Raw genomic sequence first — 17,530 nt, 5'->3', positions numbered from 1 at the left:
TTATATATAATATATATATTCCTCCCCAGTTAACAGTCTTTCATCTTAGGTACGAGGACCAAACCCAAGATACAACCTTCCCCTCACTTCCCACCAAGCAGGACCCAAAGTAACTCCTCTTGCACTGAGTCCACTGGGGAGCAGGAAGGCTAGTGCAGCAGCTGTCAGGAACAAAGGCACAGGCAGAGCTGGGGTGAACTGAGTCGAGGGAGACAGGCTGCCGCCACTGGCCAAGTGAGTCACGGGCCCTGCCCCACCCCACCGAGCAGGGAAGGTTCCCGATCACCCTCAGGTTCTCCCATCCCTTACAGTTACATCTTTTAAAGGCACATCCAGAAATGGTGCAACTGGGGGCAGAGTAAGCTGTACACAGTTGCTGTGTAGAGGTTAAGGGGCTGGGGGCTCGTGGCACAGAGCAATGAGGGTGTCCTTGCCATTGCCCTCATCTTGGGGAGCGGGAGCTGGGGGAGCTCCTGGAATCCCACCTGCTTCTGTGGTCAGTAGGGCATGTACTTAACAAGGTCTTTGGTGCTCGTGTAGCAGCATCTCTTATCCACAAAGGCTTCCACAGCCAGCAAGGCCGGGAAAGTAAGTTCCTGTACGTGGCCGCCGGCTGGTCCCCTTCCAGCGCCGACCACCTGATGCACAGGGCACAAAGCACGGGTCAGTCTGCACCACGGTGAACAGTTTTAGAAAGGATCTCCTGGACAGTTAGGCCTCGGAAGGTTAGTTTTCCTCCGCAGTTCTCCTGAGGAACATGAAAAACTCAGCCCATGATCCCTACCCAATCGTTCTGCCTGTTGGTTTCCTCACAGACAAGCAAAGGGGCTCTGTGGGCCCCAGCACACAGCAGGGGCACAGGTTCAGAGGGCTGCGAGAGCCACCCACCTCACAGGCCTCTGGGCTCCAGGACCAGCCAGTTCTCTGTCACCGTCTGCATGTCTTGGCCGCTCAGTGGCTCCCGCAGCCTCGCCTTCACCTCCAGCTTCCCCCCAGTGGGCTTCCTTCCATCTAGGACCTGTGAGAACAGTGGGAGGGCGATGGAAAATGCGGACTGGCTGGGGGCAGGCAGGGCCCTAAGGTCCCAGGGAAGAGAAGCCAAGACGCCCTGCAGTATTAACATGGAGTGTGCATCTCAGGAGAGCTCTGCCTCCTGCTGTGTGTGGGGCAGTGGTGGTTGCTTTAGGTTAAGTCTTTTAATATACATGAATATATGAATCTAGATGAGCAATATATGAATCTAGATGAGCATCAGTGCTTTGAAGAGATGAGAAACTTAACGCTCTACTCATTTTTGCTCTCAATCTGCATGGCAACTCCTGGAAGAAAAGCGCCTATAAACCAGAGCCCAAACCCCCACTTCCCCCATGGCCCAGGGAAAAGTGGCTGACAGTGGCAGACCAAGGCTGGGCTTCTTCCTACCCACTGCTCCTGGGCGGCGGGGCAGCTAGAGTGTAAACGCCGACAGTCCCCGCCTCAGACAGCAGCACAGGCAGGCCAGGGGCAGATGCACTACGCTGGGAAAGCCTCAGCCTACAAAGGCTTCAGTAAGGATCAGGTCCCAGCTCTGCCCAGGATACACTGTATAAACTGACAGAACCACCCTTTCCTCTGGCCTAACTCTCCCCATCTCTCAGAAGCAAGGTCCTTATTCCGGTCTGTAATCCCATACGTTCATGGAAGCTCAAAGCTCTAGAATCCTAGGTGCCAAGCTGACAGCAGTGATCAGACTCCTCAGTGGTCTTCTCTCTCACCCATCCCCTTGGGCAATTAAGTGGCCCAGAGTATTATGGGAAGAGTATGGCTACTTTCTATCTGGCTGACAAATTTTCTGAGGTCTTCTGAACCTCTTCTGTGAAATGGGGATACTAGGTACTCTACAGCCCTCTATGGAACACTTAAATTTAGGTCACAGGCCTAGAAACCTGTAACAGGGACTAGAATTCCCTGAATACCTGCTCTCTTCTTACCAGGCCCTCTGGCTTGTCACGCCCATACCTCCACAATCTCTCTGATCTCACACTCCCTCTCCAGCTGCTCCAGCTTCAGCTGTGCTGTGCCAACCAGCCTGTCGCTTCTGAAGAAGGATCTGGAGAGCCAAGAGACAGCAGAGATCAGACTGGGCATGGAAGGTGCAAATGAACTAGGTGGGCCCAGGGCAGGAAAACTGAGGAGCAACAGGGACAGAAATGGCATTCTTTCCTCCCCACCCATCGTGTGACAGGAGCCTCACCCTTTGTGGAAGATTTCAAACTTGATTCCTTTGCTCTGGATCACCCTTCTGAAGCCCCGGTGGTTTCGGTTGATGTTTAGTTTGAAGACTTGATCAAATTCTGCAAAAGGGGAAAAAGGCAAGGAGAGACTTGGGTCCCAAGGATTTCTGGAGGAAGTAGACACAGAGGCTGATGAGGGGAGGCTTCCCCTCTAATCTCCCGCCTGCAATTCAGGGTGTCTGCCAGCAGGAGGAGGTAGAGCATCAAGGGCCCGGCCTTGGAAGCAGCTTGGTAGACAAAGATGTTCCCAAAATGGAAAGGACTGAGAATTTGGAGTAAGGATTCCTGGGTCCCACTCCTACCATCTTCTTGTTCTGAGCTCCCAGGCAAGTCCCTTTACCTCACCAAGCCTTAGTTTCCCCAATTACATAAGAAGAGTGTTAATAAAACCTGCCTTTATTTCCCAAAATGGGTGAATAAAATTACACTTTAGATCTGAGGGCACTCTGGAAACACCAGCACTTCTCACGGAGTGAGAAGACACAGAAAGGAGCCCTGTGTGACCCTCACCTGGGGAGTTTGTGTTCTTCACTACAGCAGTTTTGCCTTTTTGAGCCTGGTCCTAAAGAATGAGAAGGGAGAAGTCAAGGCAGCTTGAAAAGCAGAGGCACACAGAGCCAGGAATTCTGCGCTGAGCCAGTGTCTCAGGAGGAGCCCGAGGAAGCCGGTGGAAGGGTCGTCTTCAAACCCATCCCTTAAGGCAGGCCTCTCAGGGATGGAGAGACATGGAGCACCAAGTCCTGCAACAGAAGATGGCGCTCAGAGAACCCTAATTCTGCCTGATCCTCACCGAGTTAGGGTAGTGAAACTCAAACCGCACGAAAGCGTCCAGGTCATCAGGGGTCACCCCTGTGAGGAAGGAAGAGAGTTCATCAGAGGGAGTAGCCAGAAGCCAGGCGCTCAGGTGCGAGCTAAGAACCCCCTCCCGTAGGGGTGGCCCTAGTGTTACCTGGAGGGGCTGGGAGGTTCATTCCCCGGACAACGATCAGATGCATTTCTGTGCTGTTGAGTTCTGAAAAGATCCTACAGCCAAGAAGAATGAAGAGCTTGGTGTGGAGCAAGTGGCAGAACCCCATCCCCTCTTCCAGTGCCTCCTGTCCAGCCTGGTGGGCTCACAGAGGAGAAGCACACAGCTGGCACACACTACATCCTCCTCCTCACCAGCCCCAGGGCCTACGGCACCAGGAAGTCTCACTGGACCCTGGGCTCCCAAACTCTAGCCCTATCTCGCACAAAGCTGTGTTTCCCATAAGCTGTGGCACCTCACGGTCTGAAATGTCTTCAACTCGAAGTGGTGGCTGGGAGGGTCAAGGCCCTGGGCCTGGGCCAGCTGCAGGATCTCCAGCTGTTTCTTGCGGTCATGAGCAAGCTTCTCAAACCTGACAGGGGTCCGTGTTCACATCAGCAGGGCAAGGCTTGTTTTCTGCTCCCCACCCACGCTGTAGCCCCAGCCCCCGCACTCACCGAGTAGTCTCAGCCACATTGCCTTGGTGCATGAACTGCTTGGAGAACAGCAGGCACTTCTAAAAAAAGGGGCCCAGAGTGACTCCAGCGCCGGAGCAGGACTTGCCTAGGCTGGCCTTCGGGACCTGACCGGCCTGACCTCTCAGCGTGCTGACTTCCTCGGGGCCTCACCTCTCCTCCCCAACACATGCCAATGGCCCTGCTCCCAGGCCCCAACACACCTTCCCGCCTCTACTGCTGTTTCTTCTCCTGCCAGGTCATTCAAACTTCACTTAGCAAACTCCCATCCTTCCTTTAAAACCTAATTCAAACACTGTCTCAGATAAAAGACTTCTCAGAAAAACAGGCAGCAGTTCAGAAGGACACACACACAGTAGCATCTGGGTATCCTCCCCTCCCATCTCCCCTTGACTTTGTTGTTGGAACTTTGTAACTACCCTGAAAGAAAGGTATTGTCATTCCATTTTACAGATAAAGGAACTGTAGTTCAGACAGGGCAAATGCCTTGCCCAAGGTCACACAGCCAGTAAGTAAAGAACCAGAACTAGAATCCAAGGCTACCTGCTCGGAGCGCCACACCTGTCCCCACTGGGAAGGACTGAAAGAGCAGGAAGAGACAAGCCCCCTACTGACCTCATATTGCTCCAGAAGCATTTTTTGTAGCTGGGCATACACCTCCTCCGCCTTTTGGGAGAGCCGCAGGTCCTCATGGTGGATGAGAATGAAGTCGCCCTCTTCATCCGTCAAGGGTGAAGGTACCTGCCCAGGTCACAAGGCCCCTCGGGCCCCAAGAGTCAGATTGCTCCTTTACTGAGCTAACAAAGGCAGGAATCCAAACTAAATATTTTTTCAAATTCCACGACCTCCGGTGATGGGCACTCATGGCCTCCTATGTAGCCCAAGCTGCAGGAATTCTGCTCACACTGGCCTTGCCCTGCCTTGTCCTCCCTGACCAGGGGCAGCCCCCTTCTCTTCCCCGGTCACTCTCAGGCCTTAAAGGAGAGACAAGCAAGCGGCCACATCCCACCTCTTCCAAGGAGCTGCCCCACGTCACAGCCCTGCCTGTCAAGCTGCCCCTACCCCTTGCCCAGGAAGGCGCGGTGTTTTCAACAGGTGGGACTCACCTTTGAGAGGTCAACAGGTCGGCCAGCTCGGGCCTGGACAATCTGAGCCTCAAGACCTTTGGCTACCCGCAGGTGGGCTTTGGCCTGCTCCATGTCTTGTCTACGCTTGGCCTGCAGGGCTGCGCGCTGGTACTGCAGTTTCCGTGCCTCCAGCAGCGCCAGCTGCTCCCGCACTGAAGGGGCAGGGCCAGCAGTCAGGACCACGCCTTGTGCGACCCTCTGCTCCTCCACCCTGCTTATCCCCAGCTCACCAGTTGGACTCAGTGACTCTCTAGAACTTGAGGCTTTGGGTTCAGGCTGGGACAGGGATGAAGGAAGCAGAGGCTGAGCCGGCTTCTTGGCCACTGGGGCCTGTGCTGAGGGCTCACCCTGCAAATGCACAGGTGGTTGTCACGAGATTGCTCTCCACCTGCCCGGTGGCAGCGTCCCGCCTTGAACTCTTCCTAAGCCTGCACTAACCCGCGGTGTGACCTGAGTGAGTGGCTCACCCTTTTGGGTCCTACAAAATCTCAGAGCTAGGGCCGGGGATGTGGCTCAGTGACACAGCGCTTGCCTGACAAAAGGGAAGCCCTGAGTTCGATTCCCAGTACAAAAAAAAAAAACCTCAGAGCTGAAAGAAGCCTCACAGGCTCTCTGATCCAATCTCCCCAACAGGAGATAGCAGGGTAATGGGCAGGAGAATGGGCTGAACCTGGGCTCTAAATGACAAATGCAGAGCAAAAGGCAGTGTAAATCCCGGCTCTGCCCCTGGTCAAGTTTTTCCTCTAAAACTGTGGAAAGGAGACCTAACCTCACCGGGCTTGTTCACATGGAACCCAAGGGCTGGGTTTACCTCCCAGCTGCCATTTCTCCCCACCAACCCCTGCAGTCTTGGGCTCTCAACCGAACCTCATGCTCATCTTCATCTTCCAGGGCTGTATCCTCTGAAGTGGCCAGTTTTTGGGCAGCCGCCAAAGTTGCTGCCACCGAGTCCTCCTCCGGGCTCGCCGTGGGCTCCAGGCCAGGGATAGGGGGAAACCCTGTGAGAAGAGATGGAGCGCGGAGAGGATGCGGTACTCCCGGACGTGTGAGAAGGCGCCGTGGGTCCCACCTGACTGTCTAGGAGTGGCGGGGATGGGTGGCTCCCCAGGGTGGAGGCACAGACAGAAGTTCCTTCCTCCCACCCGTCTGGCTCTCCTCACAGAGCCCCAAGGTCAAGCCCCACTCACCTGGAGGGACAGGCAACTCAGCAAAGTCCACTTTCCGCCCCGCTCGGTGTGCGCGGATAGCATCCTGGTATTGCTGCATGGGAAGGAAGCGAGGGGATCCTGGTGAGCTGAGCTGGCAGGCAGGCTCGCACACCCCAACAGAGAGAAGACTGAGGAAAAGTCAGCAGCCCTGGGAGAAACAGTCTTAAGGTAGCAAGCACTCAAGAAAGTCTTAGAGAAGACCAGGGCAGCAGGAGAAGCAAGAGGCAGAGAACAGCTGACCAGGGAAAGAGGTCGGAACCCGCTCAGCCACGGGCCCACCTTGGCGATGCGCTCGTGCATCCGGGCCTTGCGCTCGTTCCCACTGGCCCGAGCCTGGGTGCCCGCCTCACGGTACTTGTTGAGCCTCTGCTGCAGGGCATCCAGCACTGTCTGTGGCCCCGCGGGAGTCACTGAAAGGGGGTAAAGGAAGGGCATCAGCTCTGCCTGTCCCTGCCCAGTTCCCACTCCACAGCCCCCCAGGCTGACCCTACCTGCGGCTGGTGGGATGTCCGAGGCCATCACTGGCTGCACTTGCTCCACTGCTGGGGGGAGGACTGAGGGTGCCCTGGGAGCCTTAGCAGCCTGTGAGGGGCTCTTCAGGTCTGGGGGCCCAAAGCAGACGTGTAGGCAGGGTGGCTGGTGGTCCCAACCCGACAACCCTCCCAGCCCAGCCTGAGCAGGCGCTCTCCAGTTCTCACACTGACCCTCAGGTGCCGGGGGCATGGCACTCAAGTCCACAGGCTGCCCCTTCTCCAGGGCTTCCAGGACAGCGCCGAATCTCTGCAGCGGTGAGAAAAGCAGGTGTGGACACAGGCTCTGAGGGCCTGGGCTGGAACAGCTCTCCCTCAGGCTGCCTCCGAGCCTCCCCTTCCCCACCTGCAAAGCAAGGGATGGGACACCGGGCCTGTGAACCCGGCGTCATACCTTCCCAATCCTCATGAGCTCGCGGGCACGGTCCAGCTCTCCAGCCCGCTTGGCGTTGAGGGCAGCCACCTTGTACTCTCTCTGTCGTGTCAACAGCAGGGCCTGAGGGTCTGGGTCTACGTCCGGAGGGGCAGCCATGCCAGGGCTGCCTGGAAGGCTGGACTCAAGGTGGGAGGTATCATCTACAGGACACAAAAAGCCCCACCGAGGGTCCCCGTCCCCTCAGGTCTTGCTGGCCTGAGGGTAAGTTGGGGAAGGTGATGAAGGCAATGGGCAGGAGCAGGCTGAGGAGGCAGGCAGAAGGCACTGGGCCTGGGACCTGGGCAGGACTTGGGTCTCCAGATACCTGGCTCCACGGCAGAAGGAGCTGGGACTTCCGCCTCAGGGCTCCCGTCGGCCGGTTCCTGGGAGGCTGGAGGCCTCTTGCCCACGGCCACTGGAGGTGGGATCTCCTCCTCTTTGATCTCCCTGCCCTTGCGCACAGCAGCTAGCTGCAGCTCCAGAGTCTGAGGGAGAGAAGCAGCCTAGAAACCTGGATAGCCATCTCAGCCTGGACTCTGCTTGAAGACAGGCCGGGGAGCCGTCACCCTGCGGGGCTGGTGGGGAGGCCTCCCCTCCACTGTGCGGACTCCTCCTGCTGTTTCCCCCAAAGCCCTCTCGCCCGCCCTCCTTCCACATCTGCCCGTCACCTTCAGGCCTCGCTCACAGCGCCTGGCTTTGGCCGCTTCACCTGCCTCCTTGGCACTGGCGGAAGCTTCCCGGTAATTGCGGATCCGCTCCTCCAGCAGAGCCTGCAGCCCCCGAGGCCCTCCAGCCTGCAGATACTTCAGCTCAGGGCTGGGCCACTCCGAGGCCAGCTAGGCCCTTGCCATTCTCTCCCTGTGAGGAAGCTGCCCCAGAAGACGGCGCTCTGGGACTCCACGAGAAAAAAGAGCCTAAAGCCCCATGGTGTGAAGCAAAGACCCACTGGGGAGGCCAGAGGCCAGGTCAGAGGCGAACACAGGCCCAGACAATCAGTGGAGGCCAAACATGGCTGCAGGGGGTGGTGTGGGAGAACAGAGAGGCCTTTGAGGCTGGCCAGCCACAGGAGTTTCTCGTGCTCAGTTTCCACTTGGGCCAGCTAGTGCAGGGAGGGACCGCAGCCTGCTGTGCACGCCTCGCTGCGTGAGTGTTAGGCACGGACACAGAGGGGCACCAAAGGCACACAGGGCCCTCCTCCAGAGCCTACCTGAGCCTCTGGGACTGATGCTGTTAGCAGGGCTGCCGGCGCTGGAGGTTCAGTGCCTTCCTGTCCCTTCTCTTCCTCACAGAGGTCTGGACCAGCTGCCTCATCGCTGTCCAGGGGCCCAGCCTCCTGATCCATACCTAGGACCTCCTGCAGCTCATTCTGGGAAGACACAAGTCCCAGTAACTTGGCTTCAGGGCCACACCCATGACAGGACCTGAGAATAAAGGTCTCCCCAGTATTATCCAAATGTCAGGACTTCTACACAGTCCCCTTTGCAAAAACTTTTCTTTAATCTGACCATGGATAGCTTTAAAAACAGTGAATACTTCAAATCTGAGAATCTCCAACTGCAGAGCTCAGACCAGACGTTGAAGGACACAAATCCCACATTGCACAGCCTGGAAGACAGACCCAGAGAGCAGGGTCCTCACTCAAAGTCAGAGACACAGAGGGACAAACCCCAACTCTCCTCTCTACCGCCCTCTCCTCCACCAGGCCACAGCCTTCGGCCACCAGCCTAGAAGACGCACCAGCAGGTCTGCATCCTCCTCCAGACCTTCCTCTTCGTCCTCTTCCTCCACATCCTGCATACAGTCTGCCGCCAACTTCTCAATGTGCGCCATGGGGAGAGGGGCTGGGGGAGCAGGGTCAGAGGTCAGGACAACTCAAGTAAAGTCCAAGACGAATAAATTGTAGATACAACCGGACAGAAATTCCCCTTCCTTCCCACAGCAAAGTCCTACCCAGGAAACTATTCTTCCTTTATGACCCAGCTCAAAAGACACCTGTCAGGGACCCCCTCCTGGGTTCTCCAACAAGTCACAAGTTGATCCCTCTCTCTGCGTTTCTAGTAGAGATTCATGAATGTATCCAACCATCCCCCAAGCACTCTTTTCATATTTGTAAAGATTTTTAGAGGCCATCTAAACTTCATAGCAGTTCTGCAATACAGGTAATATTATATTTATTTTATATAGTAAATAAATTGGGAACTAATAGTAGCAACTTTCCTAACACTGAAATCCTAGTAAGTGTCAGAATCCAGGCTCAAACCTGGGCTTATCTAAGCCCCTAAAGCAGGACCGGGCCAGTACGCCTAGTCCCTTCACTGTCCCAGCTCAAGGGCACAGGACAGGGGGAGTGTCTCTCTCTGTAGGGTCCAGCTGAGAAGTGAGGAAGGTTTACAGTTCCCACCCCTCAATTCTCCCAAGCTTAAAACCTCTGCTCTGTTCCCGCCTGTGGAGGGAAATTCCGCCTATTCGTGTGACACAACGTCTAGGCACTTACTATGTGCCTAATTGTGTCTGTCCTCCCTAGATCTATATGGTCTACCAGGCTCTGGCTAGGGCTAAGGACAGTAACTCTGACAGGTCAGTCAGAGAACCCGATGCATCCACAAGGGGGAGGTGGCTCCCATCACACAGGTACAAGCTTGACCTCTTGTGGAAAAGCTGCAGAAGGGACGGGGTATTGGAAGGACCAAGGGATCTGCCTGGCTTCTCAAGACTGCAAGGCAAGGACCCTTTCTACCATAGGCCTGCGCCTGTCTGGTCCCAGTACTAAGCCTGGCCCCAGGTCAAAAACTCACCCCGCCTCTTGGGTGCTGACTGCCTGCTCGTGGCCCCCGTTTCCCCAGTGAGGGCCAGCAGCTCAGCCTCCAGGTCTCCATCATCTTCAGTCTCATCCATCCCAAGCATCATGTCCTCAGGGCTGAACTCCACAAAGAGCCCGAGCTGAGAGAACAGAAGGTTTCTTACAGTGAGGCAGAGTAGAGCTTAGCCCCAGAGCCAGACTTGGGGTCCCAATGACCCAGTCAGGTGCTCCTTCACGTTGTAAGGACCAATGTGCAGAAAGGGAAACTGAGGCCCACAACATTACCTCCTGGGACACTCATCTCCATGGAGAATATAAAGAACCCAGTAAGACCACACTGCCATTATTACTAACAATAATAAAAGCAACAGCTGCTAGCGCTAGTCACGGTGTTCTATGTGATTAGATAATTACCATAGCCCTGAGAGGTGTTTTTTTTTTAATTGCAATAAAAGACACATAAAGTGAAATTTACCATCCTAGCCAATTTTAGTCAGGGCTCAGGGGCAATGAAGTACATTCACACTGCTGTGCTACCCGCACCTCATCCATCTGCAGAAGCCTCCGCATGGGGCCCACCTGCAACTCTGTACCCATTAGGCACTAAGCCTCCATTTCCCGTTTCCCATTTCCCCTCCCTGCACTGCCTGGTAAACATTTCTGTGCGCATTAACTTGATTATTCTACGGATCTGTCCTATTGTTTTTATGCCAATGTTCAGAACTAAGAATTTAAAATATAAACTAAAAACAGAATTGAGTCTCTGCCCTTGATTCTACCTCTTCCCTCAGCTTTTTAAAAACAATAAAAATAGACTGATACTAAGGACTTGGGCCCACAAGAAATGAAGGGAGAACTGGAAAACAGTCCTCAGCCTCCCCCTTTGGTGGCAGCCATCTGTCCCCAGGCAGCAAGGTCCTTCTGTTGGTGATGGCGCTCAAGCCGACACTCTTAGCCAGCAAGCAAAGGTTGCCCTGCATGAACCTCAGCACCGAGCTGCCGCCAGAGCATCTTCCACTCCAGAGGCTCCTGAGCCCTCCACACCACTTGTATGGAGCGGCCAAGGCCAAGGCTGGATGATGGCTCGGCTGAAACCGTAGCAGGGAGTTCAGGACTCCTCAGCCCGTGTGACAAGGTCCGGTCAGAAGATCCTAAGGGCACGGCTCAGACTCCGGACTGACGGGTAAAACCACAGAAGTCACTCAGTCTGACCTAATTTGCCCAAGTACTCTAAAGATCCCCCCTTCAAACTGTCCCAGCGGCAAAGTAGGCTATGCTCATACCTGCTTTGCAGCTGCTACACCTTGGCCCTTCCGTGGTCTTGGCCCTGGCATCCTGGTAGCCTAGGTACCTATGGGGTGGGGAGTTGCAGAGACTCAGAGTGGAGCAGACTGTGAGCCCTGCCCTAAGGAAGATGTGGTTAGTGAACCCCAATAGTGAATCACCACCACTGCTAGGCCCAGGCCACCAAAGCAAGAAACACGGAAGATGGAACGCTGGGGGCTGCCTGTTGCCATGTTGCCTGGGGAGCGAGTGTGAACCCACACTGCAATGTTACTGGTGTAACTGACCAGCGTGGAAGGTAGAGCCAGGGAGCGGCTCTAGGTACAGGGTGAGGAAAGGGCTGGATTAGGACTCGGGAAGACTTTGAACCAGTGAAGTCCGTTCTGGAAGCAATGTGTGACTGCTGAGGTTTAACTTCGAAGTAATTAAAAGTGCACACCAGACACATCTGGCGTGGCATACCCCACACAGCTCAGGTGCTCAACAGCCTTATGTGGCTTGGCCACCACAGACCCAGAACGCTTTCATCACCGCACAGGCCACACTGGAGAAACCTGACTCGGCATTCAGGTTCCCAGGCATCCCAACAGTTCCCGGGGACCTGCATGGCAGATGATGCCGGGCCGACAGCAGAAGTTACCAGACACAGCCTCAGCCGTCAAGGCACACGTACACGCTGGAGGCAGACCCAGGAACAGGCAGCTGCTGCGTGAGGGCGCTGCAGGCGCCAGGGGTTCCCAGAGGCGGCCCACCTGGCATCTCCCAGATTTAAAAAGGCTTCTTGAAGGAGGTGATGCCTGTGCTGAGTCACGAAGCCGCCAGAGGAAGGGGAATGAATCTCAAGTAGAGGGAACAACCTGACAACCTGGCTGGACAATGAAACTAGAGGCCTGGTATCACTGGGGAATAAACCAAACCGTGCGACCAGAAACGCTGCAGGCTAAGATGCAAGTGTGCGCAAGGGGCAAAACAGAAGACCCCTGCAGCCTAAAGAAACCTGGACGTCGTTCTGACAATGGGGCAAAGTGAGGGCTCGGGCGCGCGACTCTGGAACGTCAGTGTGGCTGCAGGAGGGAAGGTGCACAGGAAACAGCCGGGCATCCGGCCCCGGGGCGCGACGCGGAGGGGAGGCAGGGGACGAGAGGCACAGGTTACAGGGCTGAGATGGCACCGGGCTGGCGCTCGGAGGGCGCTCGGGAGGACTCGAGTGTCAAGTTTCAGCGACTTGGGTGGACCGCGGGGTGTCCGGGCTCAAGGGAACGATGGGGCCAGCCAGGCTGTGCAAGTCGGCGGGGCTGGACCCAGGCCCGGGCTCGGGAGAGGTGGGCAGCGGGGTCCGCAGCCGGAGGCAAAGCCGAGGCCCCCACTCCCGCGCGACGGAGCGCACCGCCCGGCCCTGCCCACGCCGCCTCCGTCTCCCCGGCCGTCCCCAGATCGCCCCATGTTGGGGAGATCCGAACCCATACCTCGCGGCGGATCCGAACCAAACCCGGGCCTTCTCCGGCCCGGCACCGCCCCGGCTTCCCGCGGCCCCCAGCGGCGGAGGCAGCGACAGGAAGCGCCCGCCCGGAGGCGGCTCGCGCCCGGCACGTGACCGCACGGCGGCGGCACGACATGCGCATGTGCGGGGCGGGGCTCTCCGACAGGTGACTCTGCGGGGGAGGTTCGCAGTGCGCAGGCGCCTTCAGGCAGGTAGCGCGAGACCGGGCGACTGTCGAGATCCGGTTCTCTTCGCCGGGGTCTTCTGCTCCCTACGCTAGTGTAGCAGGCGGGCTCCTCGCTTGCGGGCGGCGGCTCCGCCAGGTCTCCCGCCCTCGCCTCTCGCCTGGCCGGTGCCCCTGGGCGAGGGTTAGGGGCGTGCGGGCTGCCGCCCTGTGGTCCTTCCGCCCCAGGTCTCGGGGAAATGAGGTAGGGCTCGCGAATGTCCTTTCCAGGCAGCAGGGCGGGGTGAAACCTCTGGTAAAACGGGAAAAGAGCGCATGCGCTTTGGAACACACTCCGGCGAGTTCGGTGCTGGCCGGCTGGGCGGCGCCGGTCTGTGATCCCGGCAAGCTGGGAGGCTGAAGATGGCAAGTTCCACTCGGGCCCGGGAGACTTAGAGCCCCGGTCTCAGAAAACAAACAGAAAGGCTGGAGATGTCGCTCGGAGTTAAATCCCCAATACCCGGGATCTTAGCCACTGCTGTTCTACAGGATGGGCATCGTCCCAGAGGAGAGACTGAGTAACCCGTTCAGCGTCAGCAGATGGGCTCTGACCTCGCCGCTTCCAGCATAAACGTTGCCACCTCCCCTACTCCTGCCTACGCCCTAAACTTAGATTTTGGCAGTACATCCCAGATCTTCCAGTTTCTTCAGACACTGTCATCTGGCTTTTCTCTGAGTGTGTGGGTGTGAGGGTGTGGGTGTGGGTGTGTGGTACTGGAGTATTTTGGGTTAGGGTTTGGCTGTCAGTAAGTTGCCCAGGGTGGGCTCAAACTTGAGATCCTCTTGCCTCAACCTCCCAGAGTGCTAGGTGATTTGTGTTATCACACCCAGCGTTCCCATCTCTTTGTTGCTTTTGACTTCTCAGAGAGGGGATCAGCTTCATCACTTTGTTTTCGCTGTGTAGTTCCAGCTGGCCCAGAACACATTATGTAACCCAGGCTGGCCTTGAACTCACGGCAATCCTTCTGCCTCAGCCTCACAAGTGCTGGGATTATAGGTGTACGCCGAAACGCCCGGTATTGATTTTAAATTGAAGTTTCACTTCCGTATTTTTCTTACTCCTTTTAAAATTATTTTCACAGTTCTATAACAAATCTTGGGCCAGGGATATAGCTCAGCAGCACAAGCGCCTGCCTGGCAAGTGCAAGGTCCTGAGTTTGATTCCCGGTACAAAGGAAAAATCTTTAAGATAAACACGACGTACATTTTGCATTTACTAGGCTGCAGGCTCCAAATGGCAAAAATTTTTGCTTCTTGTGTATCTTCAGCAGCTAGAGCACAGCGAGGCACACAGTATGCATGCACTAGTCTATTTTGCATGTGAGTTAACACAACTACATGGACACCTACTACAAGTTAAGCACGCGTACACTGCAGTACGGTGGGTGCTACCTGAACATGTCCCACACTGCAGTACCTCCCTTTCTCAAAGGGGCGTCTGCTAGGCTGAATGTGGTGTATTCTCCTGAGTGTTTCTATTTCTACTATGCCTGTATCCTTAAGCAGTGTGTGGTATTTTTTGCAAGCTTCTGACTATGTTACTGGTCTCATATTGCATAATTCATCAATTTTTTTCTACTCAACCTTGTAATTTCATACACTTCAGTTGATTTTCACTTCTCTGTAGTATTCTATAGCATGATTACAAGTTCCTTTCCCACAGACTTGCCATTACAAAGCATGCTCTAAACACCTTGTAGCTAACTCACCTTGTACACACGTGAATTTCTCTGGATACTCCTGGGAATGGAATTCCTGGCTCATAGGATTTCTTACATTTTCCAGACTAAATATTACTAAAAGATCCCCAAAGTGCCTGCTCCCTTCAGTGGAGGATTTGGATGCTGCATCATCATGGACACGTTATCTAACAGATGTGGGGTGGTTTTGAGTTGCAGGCCTGTTTGAGATGTTTTCATTTTGGCCACTTTTCTTTGGATGAATTTTTTCTTTACCCATGCTTTTTTCTTAATTGTGTAAATCTTTAAAAATATTGCAATACAGACCTTCAGCCTATTAGGTTATAGATATTTTCACAAATACTAGATATCCTTGCTGACCTCTTTCAGAAATAGATGGAGACATTCTGACAGTGAACTCTTATTCATCATGAATCTACAAAGAGCATTCTCTATAAAACCTCAGGAAATGTAACACAATACTTTCAGTATGAATATGGTTCATGTGTATAATTTTTTGTATTTCTTAAATTTGGGATTCAGTCGATTCATATAGTACATTTAGCTTTTGTTTTTTTGAGACAGGGTCTCGCTTTGTACAGTAGCTTTTTTTTTTTGTGGTCTTTTTGAGACAGGATCTCACTAGTTTAAGCTGGTCTTGAGCTCACTTTGTAGCCCAGGCTGGTCTCGAACTTGCAACCTTCTGCCTCAGCCTCCTGAGTGCTGAGATTACAGGCATGCACCACCACGCCCACTTTGTATAGTAGTTTTTTTTTGTTTTTGTCTTTTTGAGACAGGGTCTCACTATGCAATTCAGGCTGGCCTTGAGCTCACTTTGTAGCCCAGGCCGGTCTCGAATTCACAGCAGTCTTCCTGCCTCAGCGTCCTGAGTGCTGAGATTAAAGGCATGCAGCACCTTGCCCAGCTCTGTAGGATAGTTTAGGCATGCACTACCATGCCTTGTTTATTTAGCTCCCAGGTCTATATTTTCTTTTGGTCTGGAATGGTTCTTCCATACATGCCTTGGGGGTTTGTTTGGTCTTTTTATCTTGTGATGATTTCATTAAGTGGAACAGTGGTTTTATAGAATATGTGCCCAATTTAGATTTGTCTGATAATTTTATCAGTAGAGTCAGTCCAAACATTTCCAGGTGAGATAGTTTATCAGGGCTTCACAGGAGGCTTCAGATGTGTTTGTCCTGTGTTTGGCTTATATATAAATAATAAAATTAACATGCAAAATCATACAAAAAAAACCCTGTAGAGCCAAGCACAGTAGCACATGCCTGTAATCCCAGCACTCAGTAGGCAGGATGATCACTGTTAGTTCAAGGCCAGCCTGAACTACCTAGTAAGATCCTGTCTCAAAAAACAAGACCATCTCCACCCCTCAAAAAAAAAAACCCAATGGAGACCTGTATCTAGAGATTGCCTCTTTATGAGATTCTTATATTTCTGTGCCATATGCTTCTTTTATATTTAAAGATTTGTTTCTATGATAAGTGGTATCTTTTTATGGCTCGGAGAGTAACAAAGTGTTCCCATACACACCCCTTACTTTTCTACTGTTAATTTTTACTTTAGTGTGATAGCTGGCTGTGCATCTCAGCCCCTTTCCCTGAGGGATACAGGAAGCAATCTTTGTGTTTACACACTTGGTACAAGGAAAGGCAAGGTGTGTGCATGTGTGCAAAAGTGTCAAACCAAGATTTATACCCACGTTATGCTCCATGGTAGTTTTTGCACATTTACCTGAGCATCACAGAGGGTATATTATAATATCCACATCACTCTAGGGTTTGTTTTTGTTTTGAGACAGGGTTTGACTATGTAGTGCAGGCTAGCCTTGAACTTAATTATGTAGCCTAGGCTGGCTTTGAATTCAGTGATCCTCCTGCCTCAGCCTCCCAAAGAATACAGGCATGGACTACCACATCCGGCCCTAGGATTTGTTTCTTAAAAAGTTTTCTTTGGATTCTTCTAGTAGAAGTAGACCAGTTTAGTATAATAGCACATGAAAAATCACATTTGCAAGTTTTGGAGGAGGTCAAAGTAAATCATCAGGAGCTGGGGATGTAGCTCAGTGGTAGAGCACTTGCCTAGCACACACAAAGCCGAATTCAATCCCCATCCCTGCCAAAAAAAAAGTAAATCATCAGATTACTCATGCATGGATGATGAAGAGGATCCACTACAGTAAAATACGTATTTTCATAACAAATGATGATGACTTTGACACTGGCCGAGTGAGCTAAAGTTCTTGTGACAGCGAAATAGAGCAGGAATTGACTGATACAGACACAGGGTATGCAGACCTCGATTCAGAGGATGAAGAAAACAGCATGTGAGTACTTATTTGAGTAGTCAAAATGTTGCAAAATGGTCATGCAATGCAGTGGAACGATCCAGTGTTAGAACTGGGGCTGAAAATATAGTGAGGATCTTGGCAAGGGGGAAACATACTGGACCAAATTTTTTGTTGACTCACTATATTATTCGATTTTATAAACTCAATTTTGTTTCATACTACTCAAAATTTAAGATATGTAACATGTAAAATCCTCTCATCTAGCCAGGGATGTAGCTCAGCAGCACACCATCTGTCTGGTAAGCACAGAGTCCTGAGTTTGATTCCTGGTACCAAAAAAAAAACAAAAAACCTTTCCTGGGCTTGGTGGTACATGCCTGTAATCCCAGCACTTAGGGAGGCTGAGGCAGGAGGACCGCTGTGAGTTCAAGGCCAGCCTGAACTGCATAGAGAAACCCTTCCTCAAAAAAAATTCTCTAATCTGATCCTAACCATCCAGTTCTTTTTCAAGGCAATATGTGTAACCGATTTCAGACAAATGCTCCCAGAACTATTTTATATAGATACAAATATATTGCATATATGTATTTATGTACATGATTAACATTAAATAATGGCAGGGTTAGTAACAGAAATAAATGCCAGAAGAAGGACCTTCTGTGGCACTGTGTGAATGTTTGCATTGATTATAAACTTCCCAAACTGGGAAAGAACAGACTAT

The 17,530-nt window shown here is 53.0% G+C and overlaps 1 protein-coding gene across 4 annotated transcripts; it reads right to left on the bottom strand.

The window, feature by feature from the left end:
• Nucleotides 1-9: 9 nt before the first annotated feature.
• On the bottom strand, nucleotides 10-12,838 carry Cc2d1b (coiled-coil and C2 domain containing 1B). Of its 4 annotated transcripts, XM_013521616.1 has the most exons (25): nucleotides 12,586-12,675; nucleotides 11,119-11,186; nucleotides 9,831-9,975; nucleotides 8,773-8,876; nucleotides 8,243-8,401; nucleotides 7,704-7,829; nucleotides 7,361-7,520; nucleotides 7,015-7,196; nucleotides 6,795-6,870; nucleotides 6,582-6,692; nucleotides 6,370-6,500; nucleotides 6,070-6,142; nucleotides 5,750-5,880; nucleotides 5,113-5,230; nucleotides 4,862-5,034; nucleotides 4,371-4,496; nucleotides 3,738-3,796; nucleotides 3,536-3,652; nucleotides 3,223-3,296; nucleotides 3,064-3,122; nucleotides 2,784-2,835; nucleotides 2,234-2,333; nucleotides 1,999-2,089; nucleotides 889-1,018; nucleotides 10-638 (listed from the first exon to the last, which is right to left on the bottom strand). In XM_013521616.1, the coding sequence occupies exons 2-24, from the start codon at nucleotides 11,167-11,169 to the stop codon at nucleotides 890-892; spliced, it is 2,547 nt and encodes an 848-aa protein (XP_013377070.1). In that variant the 5' UTR covers nucleotides 11,170-11,186; nucleotides 12,586-12,675; the 3' UTR covers nucleotides 10-638; nucleotide 889. The 4 variants fall into 4 exon arrangements, with proteins under 4 accessions (XP_013377070.1, XP_013377069.1, XP_013377068.1 ...); XM_013521615.1 differs by lacking the exon at nucleotides 11,119-11,186 and having other exon boundaries at nucleotides 10-748; nucleotides 12,586-12,838; XM_013521614.1 differs by lacking the exon at nucleotides 11,119-11,186 and having other exon boundaries at nucleotides 12,586-12,838.
• Nucleotides 12,839-17,530: the final 4,692 nt, after the last annotated feature.

This window comes from Chinchilla lanigera, unplaced genomic scaffold (assembly GCF_000276665.1).
Source record: "Chinchilla lanigera isolate Chin_1 unplaced genomic scaffold, ChiLan1.0 scaffold00063, whole genome shotgun sequence".
NCBI lineage: Eukaryota > Metazoa > Chordata > Mammalia > Rodentia > Chinchillidae > Chinchilla > Chinchilla lanigera.
The sequence above is the reverse complement of the archived record's forward strand: the minus strand, read 5'-3'. Positions and strand labels throughout refer to the sequence as shown.

Excerpts from the sequence above, each read along its gene's own strand:
- Cc2d1b (XM_013521615.1), bottom strand. The coding sequence starts at position 12,741 with ATGCGCATGTCGTGCCGCCGCCGTGCGGTCACGTGCCGGGCGCGAGCC. Across the intron at positions 8,877-9,830 it reads GTCAGCACCCAAGAGGCGGG|CCCCTCTCCCCATGGCGCAC; the intron begins GTGAGTTTTTGA and ends CTGCTCCCCCAG. Across the intron at positions 3,297-3,535 it reads AAGACATTTCAGACCGTGAG|GATCTTTTCAGAACTCAACA; the intron begins GTGCCACAGCTT and ends TCTTGGCTGTAG.